Source organism: Sylvia atricapilla, chromosome 3 (genome assembly GCF_009819655.1).
Source record: "Sylvia atricapilla isolate bSylAtr1 chromosome 3, bSylAtr1.pri, whole genome shotgun sequence".
NCBI classification, from domain to species: Eukaryota; Metazoa; Chordata; class Aves; order Passeriformes; family Sylviidae; genus Sylvia; species Sylvia atricapilla.
Window position 1 is genome coordinate 81,677,567 of NC_089142.1, and position 26,747 is coordinate 81,704,313.

Sequence of the window (26,747 nt, forward strand, 5' to 3'; positions counted from 1 at the left end):
AAAATATGATAAGTGACAGCAAGACAGAGACAGTCGTTAAGATGTGTCAGCCTTGTGAGAGGCAGTGTGATTATGTGGAAGGGATTTGGGTTTGCTCTGTTAAAGATTTGAGCACTGTTCCAAGCCTGGGTATGTATCCTCTTAGTGGAGTACGAAACCAGTGCATAACAACACTTTTTTTCAGGTGTCAGAATTAATGCTGTCTGATACAAGTAGTTTATCTGGATTGTGCTTTCCTTGTTCACAGTGGAGTGTATTTTCCCATACAACAAAAGGAGTTGGAGGAACAGGAGTAGGAGGATCAGTTTTGTTTCTGTCTTGTCACTTGTGCTTTAAAAAATGCTGGAATAATATGCTAGGACAGTGTATGGGCAGTGCCACAGAATATTTAATAGCTTTGGCAACAAACCAAAATCAAACTACAAAACAAAGGTGAAATGAAAAATGTTGATATTCAACGTCTAATAACAGAGCAAAATAACAGAACTAGAAAAAATAATAATGGATAAATAAAAAGATAATAAAGGAAAATAAATAAAAACAGTAGAGTCAAAACTCAAAATCCCCCAGCAGACTTCTAACTGTTGAAAGATGTTAGTGAAAGATGCTCAGAAGCTTTTGGAATAAAAAATATGAATTGACCAATATGACAGGAAATTGAAATGATGAAAAATAGATATTTTAAAAACTGTTTCTGTTTTGTAGAAATGTCTCTGAAAAGCTGTTGTTTAAGCTTTCATAGTTGTTAATGTAATCAGAACCATTTCGGTTATAATAACTTAATGCATTTTTATTGCCCTTTTTTTTTTTTTTTAAATTGGATTTCTTTCTTTTCAGGGATTTTTACACATTGTGTCCTTTTTTGACAAAAGCTTGCTTTGTCACCTGGTTTTACATCTAAGCCCAGTGAATTTTGCTTGTGCATGCACCAGATGGTATACATTTGAGTAGAAGAGCATAATCAGATTAAGAGACAAGACAGAGAGGAGTTGGGCCTGTTCTTCTCTGAAAAGGTAGCAAAAAGAAAACAGCCTTTAGGATGTGAAACTTGATTTGAATAGACACGACAGCTACATCCCTGCTTAGATTAGCTGGAAGAACCAGAATCGCTTCTTCTTTTTCCCAATTTTTTTACAATGGTGTCAACGTGCAATTTAAGTTTTAGACATCACTAAAATTTGTAATACTCAAAATTCTTAGCAAACTACTTTCATTTCTTGCTGTACTATTCCTTCTTAGTATGGTTTTTCCCTGATGAAATCAGGTGAAAACTCCATGTGATCTAATCATTGTGCACATCAGGAATTCTTTAAAAAAAAAAAAAAAAAAAAAAAAGTTAGTTTCTTTGGTAGGAATTTTCAACACCTACATTAGGGTCTATTGTTTTTTAACAGATCATCCATAGGGGATGGTGTGTTTAGATGGTCAATAGATATTCCCTTATGGGAGTAAAAATATTTTATAGAAGGCTGAACATCATAATGTTTATTTGGTTAGTGTGGTCTCCTGTGGCTTCACTGCTTTTTCTTTGTTTACAAATTTGATTTGCAGGATGCAGGATGAATAAAGAACAGATTTTCCAGAGGAATCCTAAAAGTTGTGTAAGGAAGAAAAAGATTCAAAACTTGGGAGTACAGTAGGAATGCATAACTAGGGAAAATCATGAAGAGAAAGAATCCAATCTTACAGGAGCCTCCAAAGTTACCATCTTCCTTCAGGTTTAGGAAGTATTTCCATTTTTCCACCAGTTTTCAGTACAGCCCTGGCTATGGCATCTGTGTTTTTATCTCCCAAGGTCTTGTGTTCTTTGGCAGACTTTTTGAGTTACCCTGCACTGCGTATCATCTCTAAGCCTTCTGCTAAGCTTCTAAGGAATGAGAGCATCAGGAGTCTTTATTCTTAGAACTAACATTGCCATCATAATTTGCTGTTAAGCCATGGCTCAAAACCTTGCAAACCTATTACTTTTCTCTCGTAAATATACATATATTTTCAACTTGTTTTCACGGAGCTTGCATCTAGATTAATGACTGCTTTGCTGAACATTATGTAAGCAAATTTTGGGCAAATCAGTCTTTCAATTTGATTGGCTTGTGGCCCTTAGCGTCAAATCCATGGTTGTGAACAGTTGAGCCAAAATCCTCCTTCTGTGCATGGGCAAAGGGCAGCTTTTCTGACCTGGTTTTGTTCAGACTCTGGTGGTCAATCTCTAATTCCAGTGTCTTAGAGAAAATCAAAAATGTTGGAGAAGTTACTCCATTGAGGCCGCTTGTGATCTCATAAATTTGTGACTGTTAAAGGGATAAGTTGTTACAGTCACTAGCTCAGTATTTATCAATAAAGCTGTCAGTCATTCTTTGTCAGAGAGTGCGCTAGCTTATGACTGAAGGATTCTGCCCTGAATTGCTCATCCTCTGCCTGAATTCTGTTTTGAATGCATTTTTAATTTTTCATGGGTTTTTTTATCAGTATTCACTGCTTTTGCTCAAAGGCAATTGTTTTCTGCTTGATGGTTGTCACAGAACCATCGAGTAGATGACCTGACTTGCCAAAGTACTGAACTGAAATCATTGTTGTGAAGTCTTACCTTTAGTTGATTGAATAAGAGGGCAGTGTTGTGATCACACCTTTACATACTACATCATGTACTGCAAGTTATCCCACATTAGAGCAGTTTTTGGAAAGGTTGACTCTTCAAGGATTTGTCTGTAGTAATTAACTTTACACTCAGGTGTGTTTGCTTTAGGTAAGGACTATACTGAGCCTTGGGAATCTGTTACCCATATTTGTTGCTGGGGTAAATGCAGTTTTGTTCCTCCTGATGTGAGGTGGTTTGGGCAGCAAAGCAAGATGTATCACTGCAAAATGTTTGTGTGAGCATCAAGGTTAGTTTGCTTAGAAGCTATCAATCAACAATTAGATGGGAAAAAGATTTAATTCCTCTTAATATAGCTAGAAAATTGATATATGGGAAGCATCTTCTCCATAATAAAGCTTTGAAACACCCGGGGATCCAGGTGCTAAATGGAGTGTTGAAGACCTTTTGCAGCTTTGAAGCTGCAGGTTAAACTTAAAAGCTGAAGAATTGTGCATTAATGTGGTTGGTGGAACTTCAGCTCTACCTCTTATGTGAGCAGACTCTGAGCGATCAACTGCGTAAATTACTTTCAAAGTTTGTCGACAGCAAATTCAGTCCACAGTAATGGTATCATGCTTAAAGGAATAAATAATCTCAAAAGGTAATTTTGCCCTTTATTCTTGACCACAAGTGAATATATTTTGCTGCCACTATTTGCAGTTGCACACCAGGGATATGCCCAATGCCTCTACAGCTGGAATGTGTGTGAAATATGTAGGCAGTGTTAAGAGGTATTTCTGGTAGAGGTAAGGAAAATACTAATTCTCTTGTGGAAAATACAAGTAGAAGTTTTTCCTGAACAGCAGTATTCAGCACAACTGCCTGAGGCCACAACTAGTGATAGAAAGAGACACTGAGAAGATGAAAGATAAGGGATGATCTTTTTCTCTCACAAAACAGCATTAAGTATATTTAACTTAGCAGTACTGAGACTGAGGAGTAAAATTACTCCTTAAAAATGTTTTGAGGTGTGCTTTTTACACAAGAAGTGTCATTGATACTGCAGGACAGTGCTGTAACAAGAATAGGTTGAGTGCGTTTCCTTTCAGAATTTGTAACTGCTTTTCTCCAGTTGCAAAATTTGATGGTTTTGTGGTGCTGCAACTGAGCCAGTAACACAGCACACTGAAAGATGTGCTGTAGAAGTGCATAGTGGTTGACCAGGTAAATTCTTCTGTGAGTTCAAGGCAGCCCTGAGCTCTCAGTATTGTTCTGGTCTTTATCTACATCTTCAACTTTGCATCTGATTCCTAAACCATGGAGTTGATGCTTCTGAACTGGCTGTGGAATAAACTTGTAAAACAAGAGGATTATTGACTCAGACTTTGGGCTCAGGACCATGTGTAACTCACCAGTTGAGCTGATAAACCTCAGTTTGGCTGTTGATGGAACTAGCTCTTGGATGCACTGTGTTTAACCTGCAAAACTAGGGCAGTAACAGTCACAGCAAAGATGAAAACTTGCTACCTCCTCCTTTTCAGAGCCAGATTGTTTAATGTAAATACCATGTAATTGTAATCTGTATTGAAATCTTAAAAAGTCTAATTCTAATGCAAAGCCTCCTGTAAAGCCTTACAGGTACAACATTTCAGTGAGTATTGCATATGTTTCAAAAAAACCATCAGTGCAGTGGTTGGTGTTATACATCATGTTTGTGTATCCCTGGTAATGCAGGATTTGATGAACTTCCTTGAATGTGCTGCATTCTTGAAATGCTGCTTTAGGCTTTGTCCTGTGTGTGCTTTATAAAAATAAAAGTGTGTGCAGTACTTGGATTTAGAGAATTAGAATAATAATACTGAACAATTTGTCCTGGTAGTTTAATGACAGCAGTTAGCTGCCTGCTTTGCCTTGGTCAACAGCAGCAAGGCCAGTGTTTTCTGGGCACTCAGCCCCTCCCTGAACTGATAGACAGGGAGGGGAAGTGGAATAAAAACCCCAGAATCCAAGGGGAAAAATTCGGTGATCTGATCCATGCTGTAGAGTGTCCAGAGAGGGGCAAAGGAGCTGGTGAAGTGTCCAGGGCAACATGAGGAGCAGCTGAGGGAGCTGGGGATGTTTAGCCTGGAGAAAGAGTCTCAGAGGGGACCTTTTTGTTCTCTACAACTGCCTGAAGGGAGGGTTTAGCCAGGGGAGGGAGATTGATCTCTTTTCCCAAGTAAGAAGTGATAGAATGAAAGAAAGTGGCATCAAGTTGCTCCAGGAGAGGTTTAGAATGGATATTAGGAAAAATTTCTTCACTGAAATTGTTGGAAGAGTTGTCAAGCATTGAAACAGGCTGCCCAGGGAAGTGGCAGAGTTGTCATCCCTGTAGCTATTTAGAAGGCATGTAGATGTGGCCTTTAGGGACCTGGTTTACTGGCAGACTTGGTAGTGTTGGATTAACAGCAAGACTTGATGATCTTAAAGGTCTTAACCTAAACAATTCTGTGATTATAAACTTAATCACTGAAGTGGGGCTGTTTTTGTAAACTGTTCTTATTTTGTCAGTAACAGGGTTTGGTTATATGTTGAAACTGGATAACCCAGGTCTTGCTAATCCTTGTTCTTTACTCCTTATAGACAATGAATGATTTTGACTATTTAAAACTGCTGGGCAAAGGCACGTTTGGCAAAGTTATCCTGGTCCGAGAGAAGGCTAGTGGCAAATACTATGCTATGAAGATCTTGAAAAAAGAAGTAATAATTGCAAAGGTAAGAAAGATTCTATTTTTAATATTGGGTCATTTTAAAGAATGGAATAATCAATATTTAATACATAAGGTGCATTGATTTTTGATGATAACTTAGTTTGATAGAAATGTATCTTCAGAAATGTGACGTGTAGATGTGTGTATCTATAGAAAACAAGAATAAAAAACCCCAAAAATGTAACTATTTTGCATGCCTTTTCCCAGTATTTTATGATCTAGAATGTGCTAAACATTGAGAGAGTTCACTGGCAGGAAGATAGTGCAATCTGAGCTTATACAACAAAAAGTGCATTGTTGGGCATGTTGGATACTTCACATTTTTTTCTAAATCCGTTGCAGGTTCACTCAGATAAACACATTTAATTTAATGGGCCTGTTCTCTGTTCCTCGTATGTTGTATAAGGTTGCTATACATGGTTCCATTTTTTCAGGTTTTGAGAAACAGAGGAAGTCTGAAGCTGATGTCTGAACTTGTGGTTTAAACTGGCATTGTCCAATCACTTAAACTTGATTAGTGTCATTGGCTCTTGTGCTTGATAATAGTATCACTCAAGCTTAAATTTCGATCATCTACTCTGAGCTTTGTTTCTGGCAATTCTGAAGTTTTGAATCCCACTTCCACAGAACAAGTTGAAAGCAAGAAACCTACATACATTTATCAACATGAGACGCAATTAAAAATAATCCAAATTATTAAATGAGGATATTTTGAGGGATGTGGGTCTGACTGATATTTTTGAATGCTTGAGGCTAACGATATCAGTATCCATAAAAACTGAACGTGAATGGGTAAATGCGGTTTTACATATATGAAATATGAAAATATCCTTCAGATTTGTGTGATTTTCATATCGACCAATGAAAACAACTTACAAGAGTTTTGCAGTTATGTTCATTGTCTGTCACTCACTTTCTAATAGCTTTAGAATGTGTAGATCAGTTGCAATTAAATTTGGCAGAAGAGCGGAGGCCTCAAAGACAATTATATTTCCTTGAGTATTATTACAACTAGCCCTGTTAGAGTGGGAGAGACTTAAATTTATGTCTTCAGCAGTGAAGAGACTGACCTGTGAGTTCTGTGTGCCCTCAGCAGCTGTCTTGTGTGCAGCGGCAGCCTGGTCAGCATGTGCATGGTTTGGGCTAACAGCAGCAGAGAGTGCCCTTTTCTTCTTCACAGTCAGGAGATACAGGAAGAACCGAGGGCTTTCCTGCTCTACTCCCCTGATTCTGCATGGGAAGGAGCACTTCAGTGCCCTCCTTGTAAGACCTGGCAGCAATCTCTGTGGTTTGCCCTGTGGGACTCAGAGCCTGTCTGGTTGCTGTGTGCTGAGCTTCAGTCTCCAGCCTGACATCCCTGAGCAGTGTTCTGCTCACCCCTGGCATCTGGGGATCCTCTGGAGATCTTGTGAGCTCCTTTTCTGCAGCTGCTGGTTTGTATCCTTCCAGCCTTCAGACCCTTTCAGCTTGTTTCTTTTTATCAATAACATACCAAACTGATTTTTTAATTTTAGGGGGTTTAATTACTTTGTTGCCTGCTACAATATCACTGATTTTTAGAATTGATTAAAGCTGATGATTGGGTAACTTTGTCTAAGGTGAGCAAAAAAATCTCGTTCATAGAAGCATGTATAAAGGTAGAGAAATTTTTAAGAAATCAGAGATGCAATTGTTTAAGTTTGAATTTAACTATCTAGCCCAGTCAGGCTGTGAACATGCTATGGGGATTTATCAGTAGCATTTAGCTCTGAGATCAGTGCTAAGGATTTGGTCACTAGGTAGAATAGATCTGCAGTCCCAATTCAGCATATAAGTGATATAATAATATACACTCTAGAATCACAGGATGGCTTTGGTTGGAAGGCACCTAAAAAATCATCTTGTTCTAATCCCCTTGCTGTGGGCAGGGACACCCTCCACTACCCCAGGTTGCTGAAAGCCCCATCCAGCCTGGCCTTGAACACCTCCAGGGATGGGCCATCCACAGTTTCTCTGGGCAACCTGTTCCCAGTGTCTCATCACTGTCTCAGTAAAGAATTTCCTCCTAACATTTCATCTAAAACTCTCTCCTTTTCATTTAAAACTATTTCCTCTCGTTGCTACCTGCCTGTGCAAAATGTAGCCCTATTAGCAGGTTATACCCCTAAGTATAGTATGAAGTAGGAAGGTGCATTGGCAGCTGTATAGCATCTGCCTAGTCCAGACTAAATCTGTTTATCCTGTTTCCATGACAGAATTAATATTACACTTACAAGGAAATTACTACCAGTATTACAGACTCCTGAGGTAATTCCAGAAAAACTGGCCATTGCCAAGCTTTTTATGCCAGATATCTGGTAAACGATGGAGGTTTAAAAATAAATAAATAAATGAACCTTTATGCTTGCTTTTCTCCTTGAAATGTTTTTTTGTGTTTGTTTTTGCGTTTCCACCTGTATGTCATTGTAGTTACATACTGTGTTGCACTGTGATTCAGCTAAATGGCATCATAATTCATTTCCACTGACTCTGTTGTTGTTCAACATCCTATTTTGACAATCTTTAAAGTCTAATTTAAAACTCCTGACATCTGTGTTTACTTTCCAGTTTAATAATACCTTATCTTCAGAGCATAGTCTGATAAGCATGTGTGTAGTACAATAATGTTATATTGGTATTATTTGTGGCAATAGTAACGTGTGCTCTGATATAAATATATTTACTTCTGTAGGATTGCAGTTGAAATTTTAGTCACACTTGGGTAGTCTTTAGTTCTGTGTAACATGAAGCTCAGCAGTAGCCTAGCGCTACAGAAAATGGCTGCACCCTCCCCGTGGCTCCTGGGTGTTTCAGGCCTGGCCCCTGGCAGCCTGGTGAGGGGATTCACAGCATGTACTAATGTGCAGAATTGTATAAAATGGCTGTGTATTCATACTGTGAACCCCCTAAGAGACCCCCTAGCCCTCAGAGCTGCTCGTGCTGTAGCTCAGGGTGAGCCCTCTGCCCGCCATGCTTGTCCCCTCACCCGTACCCAGCTCTGCTCCCTGCAGACCTGGTGGTGTGAGGGGCCACAGCCGTGCCCCTGGGCCTCGCTGTCACCCCCAGGCTCCTTCCTGTCCCCCTGCATGGTGCTCGCCCCAGGGGCTGGGGAGAGGGCCTGTGGAGGGAGAAGGGAACAAACATGGATGAGCTTGCCAGGAAGCAAACATCCACAGCAACTGCGTTTGTTTCCTCCTCTCACTTTGGCACAGAGCTCGTTTTGTCTTTCCCGTTCAGGCTCACAGACAGGAGAATGTCACTGCCTCTCTCCAAAATGCCTCTTCCAAATTGTGGCTGGAAATGAGCTGGGGGTTGTGTGGGCATCTCCCATTCCCAGGGATGAGGCCAATGTCTTTAGGGATGCCCAGCCTGGTCAGAGGAGCACTGCTCCCTGCTGGGCTCCTAAGGACAGCTTGAGTGGTTAAAAAAAAAAAACCAACACCAAACCAAGTGAAAGTTTAAAAATAGAAAACCTGACTTCACTTAACACTTGGCTAGATGAGACTGGGTTTTATATTTGCCTGTCAGTTACTTGTGTGTACACGTCTCGCACATCGCTTTAGTCTCTCTGTAGATACATTGTTCAGGTGATTCATACCAGAACTGTGAAGTTGTGATGACTATGTTTTTAAGCTATCAAATCCAATATTATAATTTCTTTCTTCTCTGAATTGTATGCAAAGATTTCATTTTAAAGCAAGAAAATAAGAAAACCAAAGAAAATATGTTAAATCGTTTTTTTGACAAATATTTCCTCAAAAAATGTGAAGATTCGTTCATTTTTCAAAACTGTAGGGTAACTTTCTCTTTTTCAAAGTCTTGATCTTTTCCTTACAATTAAATAATAGTTTTATATCCTATAAATAATAATTTTATATCAGAATGTACTTCTTCTCTTCTTTATTTCTTAGGATGAAGTGGCTCATACTCTCACAGAAAGCAGAGTATTGAAAAACACCAGACACCCTTTTTTAACAGTAAGTGTTGGAAACTAGTTTTAAGTACATTAGCAGGTAATATTTAACATCCATTATGAACATATTTTACAAATTTTGAATTCTTTCTCATGATGATTTGTAAACAATGTCTGGTGCTTATGAAATCCTTTATCAGGATATGTAATTAAGAATTCAGAAATTAAGTTTCTAATAAATTTGTAAGGCTTTACTGTACTGGAAATAAATTTAATTGTAGAACTATGTAACTGTTGTGCAATTTTTTGCATTTTTTTGTATATGAACACTTCTAAAATAAAAGATATTAATTTCAGAGATGTAAGTATTTTTTACGTAGAAAATTTATTAAGAATTCAGTAAAACAGTAAAAAAAATTATTTGTTCAAAACAAGTAGCTCACAGAGCCGCAAAAATCAATACACAAAACCCACTAACTTTGTCTTCATATGGTTAATATTTAGTAGAAGGGGAAGACTGAAAAGATGAAAATTTTGAGACTCATGACAAATTATGATTAATTGATTTAACTTTAGAAGTGGGTTACTTCTTTAGGAGTAATTCTGATTCCTCTTGTTTGATAATATATTTAAAAATACTTATCTTTATTTGAAAATATAATGAACATGCTTTTTGTGACAGGGATTTTTTAATTTTTTTTTTTTGTATTAAAATTTCAAAGTATAACATGGAAGCTGTCTTATTTAGAAAAACTTAACTTTTTTGGAAGGCAAAGGTTTGCATTTACATTCTTGGAAATTCAGTAAAGATGAAAGAGATCTACAATGTTTCTTGAATTAGAGTGTAATAGTAAGCAGGGGTAGGGGTACCTCCCATTGAAAAATGCAACAACTGTACTGCAGTTGTATCTTCTTATCTTTCTGTTATTCTTTGGTTAGTTTTATGTTGAGACATGCAGTTTAGTCACATGAGTTCTACTACATTTGTTTTAGGCCAAGCCTTCATCTGTAGATTTTTTGTGGCATCATTGATAAGTCAACGTTGATAAATCAAAATTTTTAATTAAGATCATAACATCTGTTGCAACTTCAAAATGATATGGAAATTAATATATTAATTTGGCATTTAGCATTCTTAATATTTCATAGTATGAAGCTGGAGAATCTTTGCTTTGGGGATGAAAGCATACTGGATGTTAAGATGACTTTTAAGATTTCATTTGGGAGCAATAAGAAGAATATGATAATCTCTCTCTTCCTGGGCACTGTGGAAGTGGACATCATAAAATACAATGCGTGGAAGTAGCTGGTACTGTGTATGGCAGTAAGAAATGAAGTATGAAATTGTGTGGTTTAGTAGCCATTTAATATTTTGTTGTAGTAAGCGTGATCTTTTCCATATCAGTGGACATGTATCAGAGATGAAGAAACACTTGAAAGTTTTTTGTGTTAATTCATCTCAAGCTCCAAATAGAAAGTTACGCTTTTAATTACTCTTAAAGTTCTTACCAAAATCGGAAATTTCTACTTAAGAAGATAAAATTTCATTACAGTTAAAGTGCAAGAGGTTGGGTTAATATAAGATGATAATTGCTTTGATTTTGCTGTTTTCTTTGCAAGTCCTTGAAATATTCCTTCCAGACAAAGGATCGTTTGTGTTTTGTGATGGAGTATGTTAACGGAGGAGAGGTAAGTTTAAGAAAGATGTTCTGCACTTGTAACTGTAAGGCTGTCATTGGATTGCACTTCTAAAGTTGTATTTTTTCCTTGCCTCTTTGCTTTCTAGTATCGTTAAAGGACTTCTATTAAAAAAAATCAAACTGTTTTATTTAAAAAAAAAATTGACATTTCTGTAACTTTTCTGTCAAAGCTATCGAAACTAGTTCCTCTTCTGAAAAAATTAGTATAGTGAGAGATAATTTATTGCTAGAGAAATAATTACATATACCTGCTTATTGTTCTTTTTACTTAAACATACTATAGCACGTTCTGGCATGAAACAGTCATAATCCAGTGTAAAGAAGCAAAAATAATGTTTGATGAGTGTTACTTTGGTCCCAATATGAAATGTGTACTCTCTTTCCTATAACTATTACAAATATTGATTAGAAATTAGTGGAGCATTCTTATTTTTCACTGCTTGTCTCCAATTCACTTGCTGCATACTCTGGAAATTTCAACTAAAGTGCTAAACTTCTTAGAGTGTTGTTAGCTTTGAAGCCATTGCTGTCCTCTAGCTGTTTAGTAAAGAATGTAATATCAAAAATGAGACCCAGCAAATGGAATTAAAGAACTGCAATTGAAGAAGAGTGCTTTTATTTACCTTTTAGATGCTGTTTACTATTCAGATGGTGTCTTGTTACTACATGAACCGGGGGGTTTTCCTTATTTTGTCAACTATATGATAATGTTAAAGGACTACATGTTTCCACTAGGAGGGTTTTTTAATTGAAAAACTCTTTCTTAGTTCAGGAATTGCTGTGGCATGCTACATAATGTTTGCATTATGGTTTAGCTGTCTTCTGCTGCTGCAATGAAACTGTGCTTAGCTACAATCCCAATGCCTGCAGCCCATTAGATTCCAGCTTGTCCTGGGCCATCCTCTACCAGCCATGCCTAAATACGGTGCTGTAGAGTTCTCATATGGGAGGATGGCTTGTTTAACTCAATGTATAAGCCCATTTCAACATCACAGGTGTTGAACCAGATACAAAAGTCTCCCTCAGCAGTAAAGAGATAACAGCCTTCTCTTGGACACTCAGCTGGCTTATTTGATATTGAATTTACATCACCAATATTAAGTCAATGCTGTCTGCCGTTTGTCAGTGTTGCTCATGTACTTTGCTGATGGTTCTCTAATTTAATGAAGCTAACTCTGAAGTTTGCCATAGTGGGGAAAAGATGGCCTTTTGAGAGTAGGCAGTATTCTTTGAGGAAACTCTTGATTTGCCCATGTGCTTCTCTTTTACTAGAAATCTGGAATAATAAGTTGGACAAGCTGTCTTTTTTTAAAAGGAAAATCTTTAATCTTACCAAATTTTCTTGTGAATTTCAGACTTTAGTAAGTGTCCTTAAAAAAATACAGAGGATTTCATATTTGTAAAAGATAGCCTTGTTACTAACTCAGAGTTACTGAAAGTAAGTTGCTCGAAGTTTAGCCAGCATTTTAGCTTATGTGATACACAGACTTTTTTCTTTTGCTGCTTCTAGCTACTATTCTGTGTTCCAAGGAAGTTACATTTCCCTATGTATTCTGACTGTTGAAGGTGTTGAAAACTCATCTTTTAATTATATCCTCGCAGTGGGAAATTGACCATAGATGTACTGTGTTGCTTTTGATTCTCTCTGGTGATGTGATACCTTCAGTGTGTTTCTGTTTTAAATTCCTTTAGATTACATATTTATTTTTAGGTAAACTGTTGTGCCTGAACAATTTGTTGGGAATTTTCATGGATTGTGTCCTAAACAGTTCTCATGAAGGAGTTCTTGAAGTTTGTGTACACATTCTTGTCTCCTACCCAGGTGAAATGAAGAAAATGCCATGTTTTAGACTTCTGCCCTAGTACAGTAATAAAAACTGTGGTCAGTAGTAGGAGTCTTTGCTTCCTCTTTCTGTGGCTAGAAAAGAAAACAATCAAGGAAGGGGGCACAGAACTTCATACTAGAGAAGTAGTTGTATTACATGACTGTAATCAAAAATCTTTTATATCAATTAAAAATCTAGATCCAAAGTAAAATTAATACCCCTCTACAATAGTAACAATTTATCTTTGCCTTACCTTGCCTATGTAACTTCAAGTTGGTTTGGCTTAGGTAAAAAGAAAACATGTTACAATGAAACTGTAACTGCATCATTTTTACTGGTCTATCTGTGTGCTTTTTTGCAGTGTACAAAGCATTACAGTAAAGAATTCTCTTTTGGATTCCATTAAAAAAACCCCAGCCTATTATGTACTTTATTATACTAAAGAAAGGCATTAGAGGATTGTTTTTTGCAAACAGATTATTCAGATGGAAATATTGAATATGTTTTCCTTATACTGAGAAAGTTTTTCCTGTTGCCAAACATGCAATCTTGAAATAATTGTTGTGGGTCAAAAACTTATTTTTGCCTTCATTTGGTTTTCTTCTAAACTCCATGGGTGAAATGTTTACCAATGTCTATTGATCATGAACTGCATTGCAATGTATAGCTAGAAGGATACGTCTGCCACTGTAATTACTTCTCAATACCTTTGTTGTACTGAGAAATTGTGTTAAAGTAGCATAAGAAATTGAAATTTGGTTTCAAGGAAACAGATATTCATCTGGCTTAGCTGGGTTGACCAAATGGCTCTTTATTTTTGAGGAATGCTTTTGGAGTGTATCTTTCTCCATTTTTATTTCCAGTATTTTGCTTTAAATGTTGAAAATGTTTTGGGAATGAAATCTATTACATACATTACTCTGCAGAGTACACTGACTAGTAAGTTGATTAACTTCCTCGCTCTGCATTTAAGGATAATTCCAGATTCCATACTTTGTAACAAACTTAATTGGTTTTTACGTGTATAATAAAATTAGACCCCAAAATTTGTTCAAATGATTCTCCACATAAGGATTCTGAATCTCTATTCCTCTTGGCATTTTTGTTCCAAGCTCTTACTTCAATTCATCAGGCAGGAGAGAGCTAAATGGCTTATTGTAATTGAACAAGTGCTATTACTGTCTAGAAAAAAGAAAATGACAGAGGATTTAAAACCTACTTACTTATTCAAAAATAAGTAAACAAGAGAATGTTCCTTAGCCTTAAATTGTGACAGTCCATGGTAAGGGTGCTATATTTCTTTGGGTATAGAATGTGCCAAGAAGCAGTGCAAAGTCTGAAGCAAGAAATAAATAATTTGAAATTTCAAGCTTGCTACTGCAAGTGCTTTGCAAAATCAACACCCAAATATGAAAAGCAAAACTGAGCAAACCCAATACACAACAGCAAGAGCCAGACATTCAACTTACAACATGCTAAGTAGGTCACTAGTGTGTGCACAACTTTAACATATCAATTGATACAAGGTTGTATATTTTATAAATTTGGCATGCTTGGATCTGCTGCTGAATATACTTCTATGTTTGGTCTTAGTATAAATTTTTCCATTACATTTTTTTATTAGGAAAAACCCCATGACAGAATTGCTGCTCAGTTTTTAAAGGCATACCAGGAAATTTGTATCTCCAGTCTTCATTGTAACAATAGCACCCTCGTGTATGCCATCAAAACTGTTATGTGCAAAATGGCTTTCTTTGTGCCAAAGCTATTTCTATTGCAATTCCAGTGATTTTATAGCACGTTAAATAACTGTAAATCAATAAATAGTGAAAATGTTGGAAACGTTTTTTAACCTTCCATCACATTTCTTCTTTTTCTTCTTTGACTTAATAATCTTTCCTGTTCTGACTATTATAAATAGAACACAGTGGCAGAATTATTCTGAAATACTGAACCAGCTAAAAAATTAGCTGAAAATTATGCTATAATCCCCTGTAATCTCCCAGCTTTTCCTATTATAATTTTAGAATCTGTTTAATATCTTTAGCATATATCTGAGTGTATGAATGGGCTTTTATGTACATTTTTCATTCAGAACTAGCAAGTATGGTTTGGTCACAAATCTGTTAGGTGCTATAATAATGTGAAGAAGAGTGCCTGTAGTGTGACATATACATTAAAATTAGCTGACTCAGAAGCTCACAGTTTCTTCAACAAACACAACTGTTGTTAGTTATTTCTAGCTGGTCATTTTACTTTGAAGTATTTTTTAATTAATATCAATAATCTTGCTGGAAATAAACATTGAAGAAAGTAATTTTTTGTATGTTAATTTGTCAGGCTATTAACTTTCAGATTCAGTTTTGGGACACTTTTAAAATGGAAATTAAAATTGTTGGTAACAAGTATCCTGAAGTTTTAGAATTTTCTATGGCTGCTGTTCAGTTACTAGGTTAGTCTCTTTCAAAGAGAAAACTGCAGTAGTCCTTCAGAATAGATATGAAATGTAGGGCTAACTGGAAGTTGCAGGTTTCAGAGTGTGTTGACCTATATTTTTAATCACTTTTAATCCATCAAAACAAAAATCACTCTTAAAAATGAGTAGGACTAGCTCATTATTTATGAAAGAGACCATGAAACAGACATAAAGGCATAAGTGTATTTTGCTTTATGTGAATGAAATTCTACTTAGCGGTATTTTTTTTCTGTTTAGATACTACAGAAATGTGTGGAAAGGTCCACACAGATTGGGAAATGTACTTGTTCTTTTCCCAGTTTGGTAATACTGGGCATTTCATGAAGTCAGACTTGATTGCTTAGTGTGGATGGGTCTTATGATTGCACTGACTACTAACCACATTAGTGCAGAGAGAAAGTCACTTCAGAGGGGGCTCATGTCCCACCAGGGATTGGTGCCTAAACAAGTGAGCAAAGAAGCAGCAGACAACACCTGCAAAATAAAGATCCTCCTTGTCATGTAGGTTTGCAGGTTTTTTACAGGGTGTCTTGAGCACTGGAAAAGAAGTTGAAAGGGGAATCCAGATACAATGAACAAAATTTTAAATGTTTTCTTTAAATCATAGTGCAGTTTCTGTATTCTGTGAAGTCTCTGCTTATCTGTATAAGCAGATGCTTATATATGCTGCCAAAAGTCTCAGTTTACTGGGAATTTAGTTTAGGCTAAGACAAAAGTGATACGCCTATTATGAATTACAATTCTCAGGAAAGAAGTTGTCTTCTAGTTCATAGCTGTGACTTTTTAATTATGTTTTGAAAAGTCACAGAATTATCAAAGTTTGAAGCAACCTTCAAGATTATTTAGTCCAACCATCAACCCAGCAGCACCATAATCACTCCTAAACCCTGTCCCCAAGTGCCACATCCAGGAGTCCATCCACTGAAAATAGCTGCAGTAATTCCTACACTGTTCTGTGCCATGTGAATAGTGTAGATTTTCTAAAGGCTTAAAGTACATTGTGATATAGACAGATTAAGCGCATCATTGGCTTTTTTTTTAATTGGTTAGCTTTTGTGTCTTTTTTTAACCTGCCTTGCCATTTCAGAATTCTCATCTGCTTGATACTTTAAACAGTGCAAAAAACCCAGCCTCGAACCTGCATGCATAGTTGTTGCAGATTTCACTGTCTGTGTTTAATTTATAAATGATAACATTTTTTTATTTCTATTTTGTTGATTGTTAGCTCCTGTGGGGAAGCCAGAACCATTGTAACATGGCTGATCTGGTTTTAAGACGAATACAGAAGTATACTCACTAATCTTTGAGGAATTACGCAAACTTGCTTTAAACAGTAATTAAAACTCAGCATTTTAGAAAACGTTAAAATTGAATAGCTCAAATGTGCTTTTTTAGATGTTGTTCCAGATCCTGAGGGTGATATTTTATCCATTAAGGTACTGACAACCTTACAAAGATTCATCTTACACTTTTTCATTGCAGCTGAAATTACTGGCAGTACATAATGACTATTATTTTTTGCTGAAAGACTTTAAAGTGTCTGCAAAGTGCTGTTACTTAAAAAGTATTAAAGAACAGACAAAACACCCAAACCAATATTTACATTGTAGCAAAGAAATACACTAAATACATAGATTTGTTTTTATAAGCCCTGAGCATTGTTGATTTGTTTTTTCTAGTCACTACTACTGCTAGCAGTATCATTGTGTGGTTTGTAAAATGTCAGTTCCCCACTCAGTCTAAGTCTATTGAAGAACTAGACCTTTTTCAGTTCAAGGAAAAGTTACTAAAGCACTGCAAAACATGAGGCAGAACCAAAATATATACATTTTAGTGATATTTCTATGTGGCTTAAAGCAAAAATCTAAGGAAGTGGCAGAGGGAAAAGTACAGAACGATGCTCTTGCGTACTGGTTTTTTTTTTTTTTTTTTCCTCTAGTAACTGAAGGTTAAATGAGTAGCAAGCAGAATGCCTTAAACAAGATTGGTATATTGATTAAAACGCTGATTTAACAGCTCGCTTTCTCCCTTTGGAAACCTGGAAAAGATAAGCCAGCTGCTGTCTAAGAGTGCTGAGTGTCCACTGAGAGTACACTATCTATCATCACAATATGGTGATGAGAGGTGTTTTATGTTTGTGTTAATTTCCCCCACTAAATCAGTAATTATTACAATCCTGTCCCTGCTGTTTACCCTGCAGCTGTTTTTCCATTTGTCGAGAGAGCGGGTGTTCTCAGAGGACCGCACACGCTTCTATGGTGCAGAAATTGTCTCTGCCCTGGACTATCTGCATTCTGGGAAGATTGTGTACCGTGATCTCAAGGTAAAAAAAGAAAGAAAAAAAAGTAATCAAATTTTTGTTTTTGCAGAGACTATGGGGACAAACACGAAGTAATTATAAAGTTGCACTATTCAGAGTTAATGGGGAAAAAATATCTGTGTTCAGTTTTAAGTTCTGTGTGTGCTGGAGGAGTTGTTATAGTAATCTCTAGATGAGTACATTCTCTGACTTTTAACTTGAGTATAAAATGAAACAGGGTCCTGTAGTAGCCACACTTGAAGGAGATTAAAGCTTCTGATCCTCATCCTCCCTACCCCCTGCCCTGTTACTCATATCTTAACTTAGATTTCAACACAAATCTCATATACAATTCTCAATGTCCCTAAGCAAGGGATAGGGTGAATTGGGACAATGTGACTGCATTCTTTTTATCTCAGCAAAGAGGTCTTTCTGCATGCATTGGAAACATTTAAAAGAATTCAGAATACTTCAACAGAAAAAGAATTTATTTCAGCATTCATTTTCTCTTTTGTATCTCAGGAAAGATTCCTGCTGTTGGAATATAGTTTTAAATTTGCCAGCATGTACAGTTGCCTGGTACTCTGTTGCTCCAGGTACTCTGAGACACACTATGACCCTGTTCTATGGGAAAATAACCTCTGTTTTCAACAGGAACATTTTCTGACTTGTTCAGGATGAACTTCTAAATTCCATGATGAGACAATTTTATTTCTGTGCCAAGCCTTTAATTTTATGTACAGGAAATTGATCTTTCCTGTTGTATGTGCACACTAGTGGAATTCATTCATGCAATTCCTTTGTACAGGAGCTGAGGAGAAGGAGGCAATGGTAGGCAAGTTCTGCTTAGGGAGACAATCAGAAAACAAAATACAGGGCTACGTCTTAGTAGCAGAATCTGTTGTAATCATGTGGAATGCTGTGAAATCCTGGGAAAACACAGAATTTTTTAGTCAAGGAATGATAAGTGATATGTTTTTATTTAAATTCTAAATAATAAGGAAAGAGGAGTTTAATGTCATTAGTCTTCTGTTTTTTGTGTTGTCTACTGTGTATTTTCTTTGTAACACGCTTAGGCTCAAGGTATAGATAATCTATACCTTGGACTTTTTTTCAGGCTTTATGCAGGCTTAGAATGACAGGGCTGTGATTGTTCTGTGTTGATATTTCCACTACATACCTTTCAATTTGTAAAAAACCTATCCATTTTCTGTTGAGAAAAGTTGTTCAGAATGTTTTCCTTTGTTTCAGTTCTATCTGTATTATAGGTACAGCTAACTAAAACGTTTTGGGGAAGTGATATTAGCCATTATTCTGAATGTTTTCACATTTCAAAACAAGGATCATGTATTTAAAGAGCAACACAAAGCATGCAGAGGTATAAATTCACAATTTATGAAGTGTCCTTTGCAAGTAGACAAGGAGGAATTTACCTCAGGGTTTTTTTTTATCAGTAGCTGCCGTATCCCCAGCTCTGTCTGTTATTGAAAAGGTTCTGGAAGTTGGAGGTATTTTAAGGATTTATGGATACAGGCTGTTTCATGACAGTATAGCAAGTAAAAAGTATCTTGATCAGTGGCTGTCGTGTTAGAGCAAAGGAAACCTCTGAAGTCACTGATCTGAGATTTACTATTGTAAACTGTATTAAAATAATAACTAATTGTGCAACTTGCATGGCAGTAGACACTGCTAAATGCTGTAATACAATAGACACTGTTTTTTTTTTTTTTTTTTTGTTACAAATGAATTACATTCTATTGCAAGGAATAACTCTTTCTTTGCACACTTGATGTAATGCATCAATCTGTCCTGTTAAGGAATACTAAGGGAATATTTTTCTCCTCAACACACAGTTAGAAAATCTAATGTTGGATAAAGATGGACACATAAAAATTACAGATTTTGGACTTTGCAAAGAAGGAATCACAGACGCAGCAACCATGAAAACATTCTGTGGTACTCCAGAATACCTGGCACCCGAGGTATGATTTAGAATATTTTCTTATAATACTGAATAAAATGTTTCTTTTCCATTTAATTTTAGATGGACAGTCTGCCTGATTAATAGTCCATAGCTGCTATTCAGAATGGAATGTACTGCTGTTCTTTGTGATGACTGTATATATATTGATGCTCTGCTTCTTAGTGTTTTAAAAGGCCTCTAACATGCATTTTCCTTCTCATGTTTGCCTTCCTCTGGTAAAGTTTTTATCTTCCGATGATTTCTTCAAAAATAATCTTCCATCTGTCTGTCACTTGGAACATATGATCCTGCTTAACTGAGCTGTATAACTAGCATTTATATAGCCTCAGTGGAGGCGAGAGGGAATAGGAGGGTACTGAGTTTGATGGCTTTTATCTGAATTCCCCGGTTGCAGGGAGAGGGAGTTGAAATTTAAAAAATTTCTGCTAAAAGCAGTTGAGTGTATCAACCTCAGAACTGGTTGAGGTGGGCACCAAAATTGGCAGTTTCCTAGTATATAAGCAAAAGTGGCATCTCAGAGTAAGCCACACCATCTTTCCCATTAACTGGCACTCAAGAGTGCCAAGCATCACACTCCTCAAGGATTGATAAAAAGATGGACACCAAGACATTGTTTTGGTTCCCCTTGCAGCTCTGGTTTGGCCACTTGAGAATCTGTAGTGGAAGCTCAAGTCATCCAGATGTTCTGCTCCAGCATTATTAGTCCCTACAGCTCTGCCACTGATGCCTGCTGAAAAAAGGCAAGGGAAGCACCATCAAGATTATGTTTTTGCCCTGCCTGGCTTCAGTCAACAGTACTGATTGTGGTGCTCAGAAATGTTACGCTGCCTCTCCTCAGGGGCTGCCAAATACAACTTCAGTACTGATACCAAAGACAGCTTAATATTTTTACTTAATGCTAAGGATTCTGTGGATGCTGAATTAGTCCTTATTACCACTTCCATTAGCATTCAAAATTTCTAATTGACATAGTGCACGCCTCATACTGAGATAACTTTGTAGTCAGCCTAAAGGGCTTTAAAAGGCCCTTCAGTCCTACCATTTCATTGAAGAAAGTTTTAAAGAGTTTTCAGAGGGATTTCCCACCTCTTGCAGCAACCCTGCACTACAACAATATCTTGTTACTACATATTGTGTTTGAAGAACAACGTGCCTTGGTTTGAAGGGAGGAGGCACTGATTAGACAGAGGTCTTTATTCTCTTATTTTCAGCAGCACTGAATCCTGAGTAGCAGCCAGAAGCCTGTTTCAACAAACAATTTTGATTGCATTTTGGTTTTTATTCTAAACTTTAAAATTAAGGAATGTCAAAGAATCAGGTACACATCACCTTCTGAATACTGTTGGCTGGAAATTAAGATTTTTGCCAGGCTAGGTATGCAGGTTTGAGAGTCTTTATAAATCTCTTAAAGTCCCCTTCAGTTTGCAATCACAGAGGAAATTGAAACTGCTAATAGTTGGCTGTAAGTCAGTACGGTAGGTAGAGTTACTGAACCCATTTTAGACATAGAATGTATCAAAAGATCTTGCTTTCTCCAACAATAACTGAAACATCAGTATTTTTAGGAGCCACTGACTTTCTCTTCATCTGTGTAGTACTATTTTCCTTGACTCTTTTGAAAACATAGGTTTTAGACATTCAGTGCAAATTACTTGGTCCAGTTTGCCTTTCTATTCTCTAGAAACCCTACTTCTCTGGTCTACCTCCCATTATGAGTGCCTTTGGAGACACGCCCTGTAAAATCTGTCTTGAAGGAGATTGATTCTTCATTAACCTTGAGAACAAGGGAACTCATCCCCTTTTCCCTCCAGGATAAAGGGTTTTGAGTAAGCAACCTAGACAGGTTACTGATATGGCATGAGAAGACTCAATACCTTTATCTAGATAGCTGCTCACCAGAGACAATTGTATCTGTTTTTCTCAGGGCGCCTGACTGATAAAGGGACTGTCAAGAGCCTGGGTCCTCCAGTCTAATCGTGTCCATGTTTCAGAAAATGAATGCTCAAAAATCACTCCTCATTGCAGTTCAGGCCACAGAAACCATTTTCAGGTGCCAAAGATTTACTACCTTGAGACAAACTTCAGAACATAAGAACCTGATGTTACAACTAGACTTTAATCCTGTTACCATGCTGAATTCCTGCCCATCTATCCCAAGACAAATGGCAACATATACTTACATTTTGCCTGGTCCTGGTAAGTTTAAAGGCAGATACCTTTCAGCATTTCTTTAGAAGCCAGATACTCATTCTCCAGGTATATGGAGAAATCTATTCATCATCTGTCCTTTTAATAATATCCTTGCATCCTTTTTCTTCATCTGTGTCAGGTGTGAGGGATGCATCCCTTCTGCAAGTTTTTTAGTTCAGTTCCCCGTGTACTTTCTGGCTGGTAGAGAACACTGAACAATGTACTGTGTAACACACAGGGGCAGGCTGAGACTGCAGCCTACCTGTTCCTAGAGACAGCTGAGCAGGAACGTTCCACTGGTGGGAATCTATACCCAGCCTGAAACTGACTTAATAGTTTGTGGTTTCAGTTCCAGACTTGGGCTTCCCAATGCCTTTTGCACCATTACTTGAGGCATAGAGTCCTGCTCACTATGCCATTTTTTTGCAAAAACTACGACAGTAGAGCTTCCAACAGTAAAAGAGAGAAATAGCTAAAACAGATTAAGGTGTATTTCCTCCTTGCATGACAGTCTCTGAGGTGAAAGCATCTTTGTGGATCGATACAGAATTATTACCCAAGGCAATTTCAGAATTACTCTTGATCAGTAAATAAGCCTACCTGTTGCTGCCTTTTCCACACAGACCTTATGTTTCTGAGATAAAAATAGTCATTCTGACCCTCTGTTGAAAAGACTCTTTAATCTCACATTGATAGGGCCTGACCTCTCGTACAGGACCTGACACTGACTGTGTAGATAATTAGGAGATCCAGAAAAATGCCCCAGTCCATGCAGAGATCAAATGGATGATGTGCCACAGGAAAAAACTGTAATAAACTTGCCAGGTTAGAGTCAATTTTCATCTGTGGAGATAGAATCCTGGACTGTCACTAATTTCTTATTTGTGGAACCCACATGGAAGTTAATATGTACCTTCACCACACACTGAGCTGTTCAGGGCATGCAGGGTTTCTGGCTAAGTGCATTCCCTTTCTATTCTTCTCTCCTAGCCCTTCCCTGTTATCCAACACCAGTTTTCTATAGTCTAAAGAAAAATTAAAATAGCACTGACGGTGTTTGTCTTGCATCACTGTGTGCTGAGCATAAAATACAGTAGGGTATGAACACATCCTCTGGGAAAAAATAGTTGCCACTGCCAAGTAGCAGGGCTTATATTTGTTAACAGTACAGATGTACATTTGTCACACTTACTGAAGAATGAGCAAATAACTTTTTGTTTGTGAAATTATGTAGTTTTTTGAGAATAATTTGGTTGTATAATAGTGAAATTACCCTTATCATATGCAGTACAACTAACACAAGACTGATTTTTTTGTGTGTTTAAGTGTAGTGGTAATAGTTAATAATTCCCTCTGCTGTAAGAATCTGTGGCATTCCCCATTTGAAAGGTATAAAATATGTTGTAATTTCTCACTTAGTAGTTTTTCAGGACAAAGAGACTATTTCTTAGAAGTCTGTTTCCATTGTTATTCTTCAAAGTAAGCTGTCACATTAGGGATCATTGTGGTGTCAGAAAATATTCATAGATCCAATGAGAAAAAGATGAATTGTGATCCCATTTAGGTAACACAGATGTATGCTTGATTTTTTTCCCACAAATGTTTCTTTTGCAGTTTTGGAGTGTCAAAAGCAGGACAGGACCACATGTCTTTTACAGGCAGTATCACGTGCTTAAAAAAGAAAGAATAAAACTGAGAAAGTACTTGTAAATGTACCTATGAGTCTTAAAAACAGTTTGGATTTTGATGGTTTTCAGTTGACTGTCAAGGATGAGACCTGCTAATAAAGATGCAGACTGATACAGACTTCCTGTAATAGAACATTCAGGAAATGAAGCTATTTGGGCAGAGAAGTAAAAATTCTTTGAGGTCTGATAATTTATAAGGGTGTTTGCTTGGATGAGATAACAGTTGCTAGATCTCTGTATTTCAGCTCGAGTTCCTAGGACTAAGTGCACAGTCTTTGTTATAGGAGAGCAGTCAAATTTGGTACTAAGTTTTGGTGTCATGGGAGAGACAAGCTTTAAATATCAGAAATCACTTTTGAAGTTTTACATCTTTCTAATAACAGAAGAGAAGTTGTTTTGACTCTGAATGAGTCTATAAGGGATCCACTTAATGGATGTCATTCAAATGACACTTAAAAGATGTAGATGATCAATGATGTATAGGTCTGTTCTAGCAACAGGGAAAATGAAGGGATATTGTTATGTTTTATTGGCATAAAAGTAAAGATTAGGTGGATGAATATGTAAAAAATTGATTAATATGTACAGATGACATGGATGCATTCCTATAAGAACAGTTGCATTTTATTTTAAAAAGCAAACTATTTCAATATAGTTTGTGCAGTTACAGTCACTCAGAGGTATGTGACAGTGAACAAGAAAGGAGCAGATTCATAGCCTTTACCCCTAGACAGGAGAAGATGTGCATGTCCTGTATCTTATTTTAAAATAAGACCAGTGAGGATTAAGGAAATCTTAAAGTCAATTATACAATGCTTATTTGGCCAGTATTTTTTTAGTGATTGTTCTTTTTAAAATAGGACTGAGTGAGATCATGTGCAATCAATTATTTCCCTGAGTTTTATCTCAGAGGAGTGGAGGATAGAACTCTTTTATCAAGAGGCAGCTGCTGTCTCTCCTCACACTTCATGTAATTTCTTACTTACAGCTGTTCCTCTTGGGAAGGATATGGCTTTGATATAATCTAGAACCTGGCCATCAAAGTTCAATGACTGAATTTCAGTAATGGAAAGCAGGCATGCTTGTAACAAGAAAACCCACACTTTCCATGTTTTCAGGAATTGAAGTGAATTGTCTGAGAGCCTTGTGGTATATACATATTACAAAAAGCTGACAGTAGAGTCAGAAAAAGCATTTTGTCACTTGTGCAGCTATACATTTATTTTATTCTTTAACACCTGCTTGGATTGGATCAGGATATTTGCCAAAGGCAGTCTGGTGTATTTTGGAGCGAGACTATGATGATCTACCACATAACCCGTCTGATACGAGTTGAAACTAAGTGCTATGTGTGTAGGCAGAGAGGGAATTACTGAAATGCACTGAGACAGGCTAACAACGGGAATGGATGTTGCCAGTTTTTGCAGGCATCATGACAAAGCATTGTTCTTAACAGGGATTTTATTGCAGTGTCAGTGTTAAAGAAGAGTTCATTAAAGTGTTGGGAGAAACAGGAAGGCACTTGTTCACAAATAGCTTGATGAAAGCAGTCAACATTGTGGGTAAACTGAGGCAGGCCAGTTGAGAGAGATCAGCTAGGGTGAGGATGTTAAAACTTCAGCTCACTCTGCTACAGAGAAAATGAAGTTGAATGGGTAGTACAGCTAAGCCTCTTTCCCCTCTTTCCTTCTTTCCCCTCTTTCCCCTCTTTCCCTTCTTTTCCCTTTTTTCTCCCTCTTTCCCTTCTTTTCCCTTTTTTCTCCCTGTTCCCCTTTTTTCCCTTTTCTTATGGGGTAGAGAAAAAAATTGGAGTACATTGAAGGAAGATAGTAAGGGAAGCTAAGAGGAAGGAAAGCAACTGAATGAAATTAATGTAATGATGTCACAGGTAGATTGATAGATCAGAAAACAGATTAGAGAATAGATGATCTTTCTTACAGGGACAAACGTGCTTTTGGACCGGAAAGAGAGTTTGGACTAAAGACAATTATGGTTTTTTGTTAATCTTTTTTAAGTAGGAACTGATAAGCTGTGTTGCAGGGAGACACAAATGGCAGGAGGAATTCATGAGCAACTTAAAACTGAAGAGAAGCTTGCTGAAGAGTTGTTTGGTTAGAAATATAGAGGAACTGAAGGACAGAATAATTTTTGTCATGACTTATGCAATTTCCACTTAATCTCCTTTTCTCTTAAATTTCATATGAAGATAATTGAGACATCAAAGGAATGTGTTTTTTGAAATTCTGTGCAACTTTTTTATAAATAGTAGGTATGTGCCATTTTTTCAACCTCTAGAACTCTACTGGATGGAGAAGGGAATTTGTGGAAATGGCGTAAATTAAGGGAAGGCTGCTGTTAAGATGTTGCAACATGGATATGTGTTCACAAGGTTTTAACACCAGTGTGAACTTGTAAGACTTGGAAAAAAGGAGATGATGGAAACTTTTTGCTGAGCTCAGTTTTCCACTGTGCTCTGGAGGGCAAGTTCTCACTCATATTTTGTTACCTCTGGTAAGCGCTAATGGAAGATTGATGGTTAGGGTTTATCTAGGTAAGGGGTAGTTCTTGTTTTTATTTTGCTTCTTTTTATTTTGTTACTTTCTTTAATGTTAACTCTTTCTTTGGAGAAAGGATGAGACAGTCTACCAGATTGTCTGCACTGACAAAAACATCCTGGTGTTCTGGTTCATGTGGTTTTGCTGAAGACCTTCTAGGCCTGTAGTGATGCTACTCTAAAAAGATGGAAAAAAAAATTGTATGAAATTATTCTCATAAAGTGAGGTTAATGTATTTTTACAGGATTGGAAGTAAGTTTGTTTCTCCAGCTTTAGTCTTGTTTTGCTTTGTTCTTGTCCTGTGAAAAATGTATTGAGAAGAGCATTTACAAGCAGAAGTGCTGTGTCATAGCATGATAGAGTCCTGGAAACAGACACCTCAGTCATTCAGCTTTTGTGCCATGATGGAATTTTCCAGTTACTTTTCACCTAAAGCTAGCAACAGTATCTGCTGCATAGTTAAGAAATTGCATTGTATTTCTATTTATTTCTATCCTCGGCTTAGTGTCTTTGCTTCTCTGGGCATTTTCTATGAGATTTCTTACACCCTTGTAAATATGAGAGTCCTTTATCCTTGTCCTGTGGTAGCTTGGAGAGAAGACACATGCAGACTGTCCAGAAGTAGGCTGCTTGCAGCATCTTATCCTGTGCCTCAGGCAACATTGTGCAGACAGACTCAGTCAAGAGGGATGTGTGAACTTGTGTGGATATATTTCTGGGTTTTGTTCCTGCCTTTCAATACAATCTTTTTAGTGCTGGGCTAATTATGT

General features: G+C 37.1%; 1 protein-coding gene across 2 annotated transcripts in view; it reads left to right on the forward strand.

Moving 5' to 3' along the window:
• AKT3 (AKT serine/threonine kinase 3) overlaps positions 1 to 26,747 on the forward strand; it is a 147,401-nt gene that overhangs the window by 93,631 nt on the left and 27,023 nt on the right. For both annotated transcript variants that reach the window (XM_066315970.1, XM_066315971.1), the window contains exons 6-10: positions 5,201 to 5,332; positions 9,258 to 9,323; positions 10,880 to 10,948; positions 17,462 to 17,584; positions 19,414 to 19,542. In XM_066315970.1, the coding sequence (XP_066172067.1) occupies positions 5,201 to 5,332; positions 9,258 to 9,323; positions 10,880 to 10,948; positions 17,462 to 17,584; positions 19,414 to 19,542 (519 nt within the window). The remainder of the gene's footprint in view (positions 1 to 5,200; positions 5,333 to 9,257; positions 9,324 to 10,879; positions 10,949 to 17,461; positions 17,585 to 19,413; positions 19,543 to 26,747) is intronic.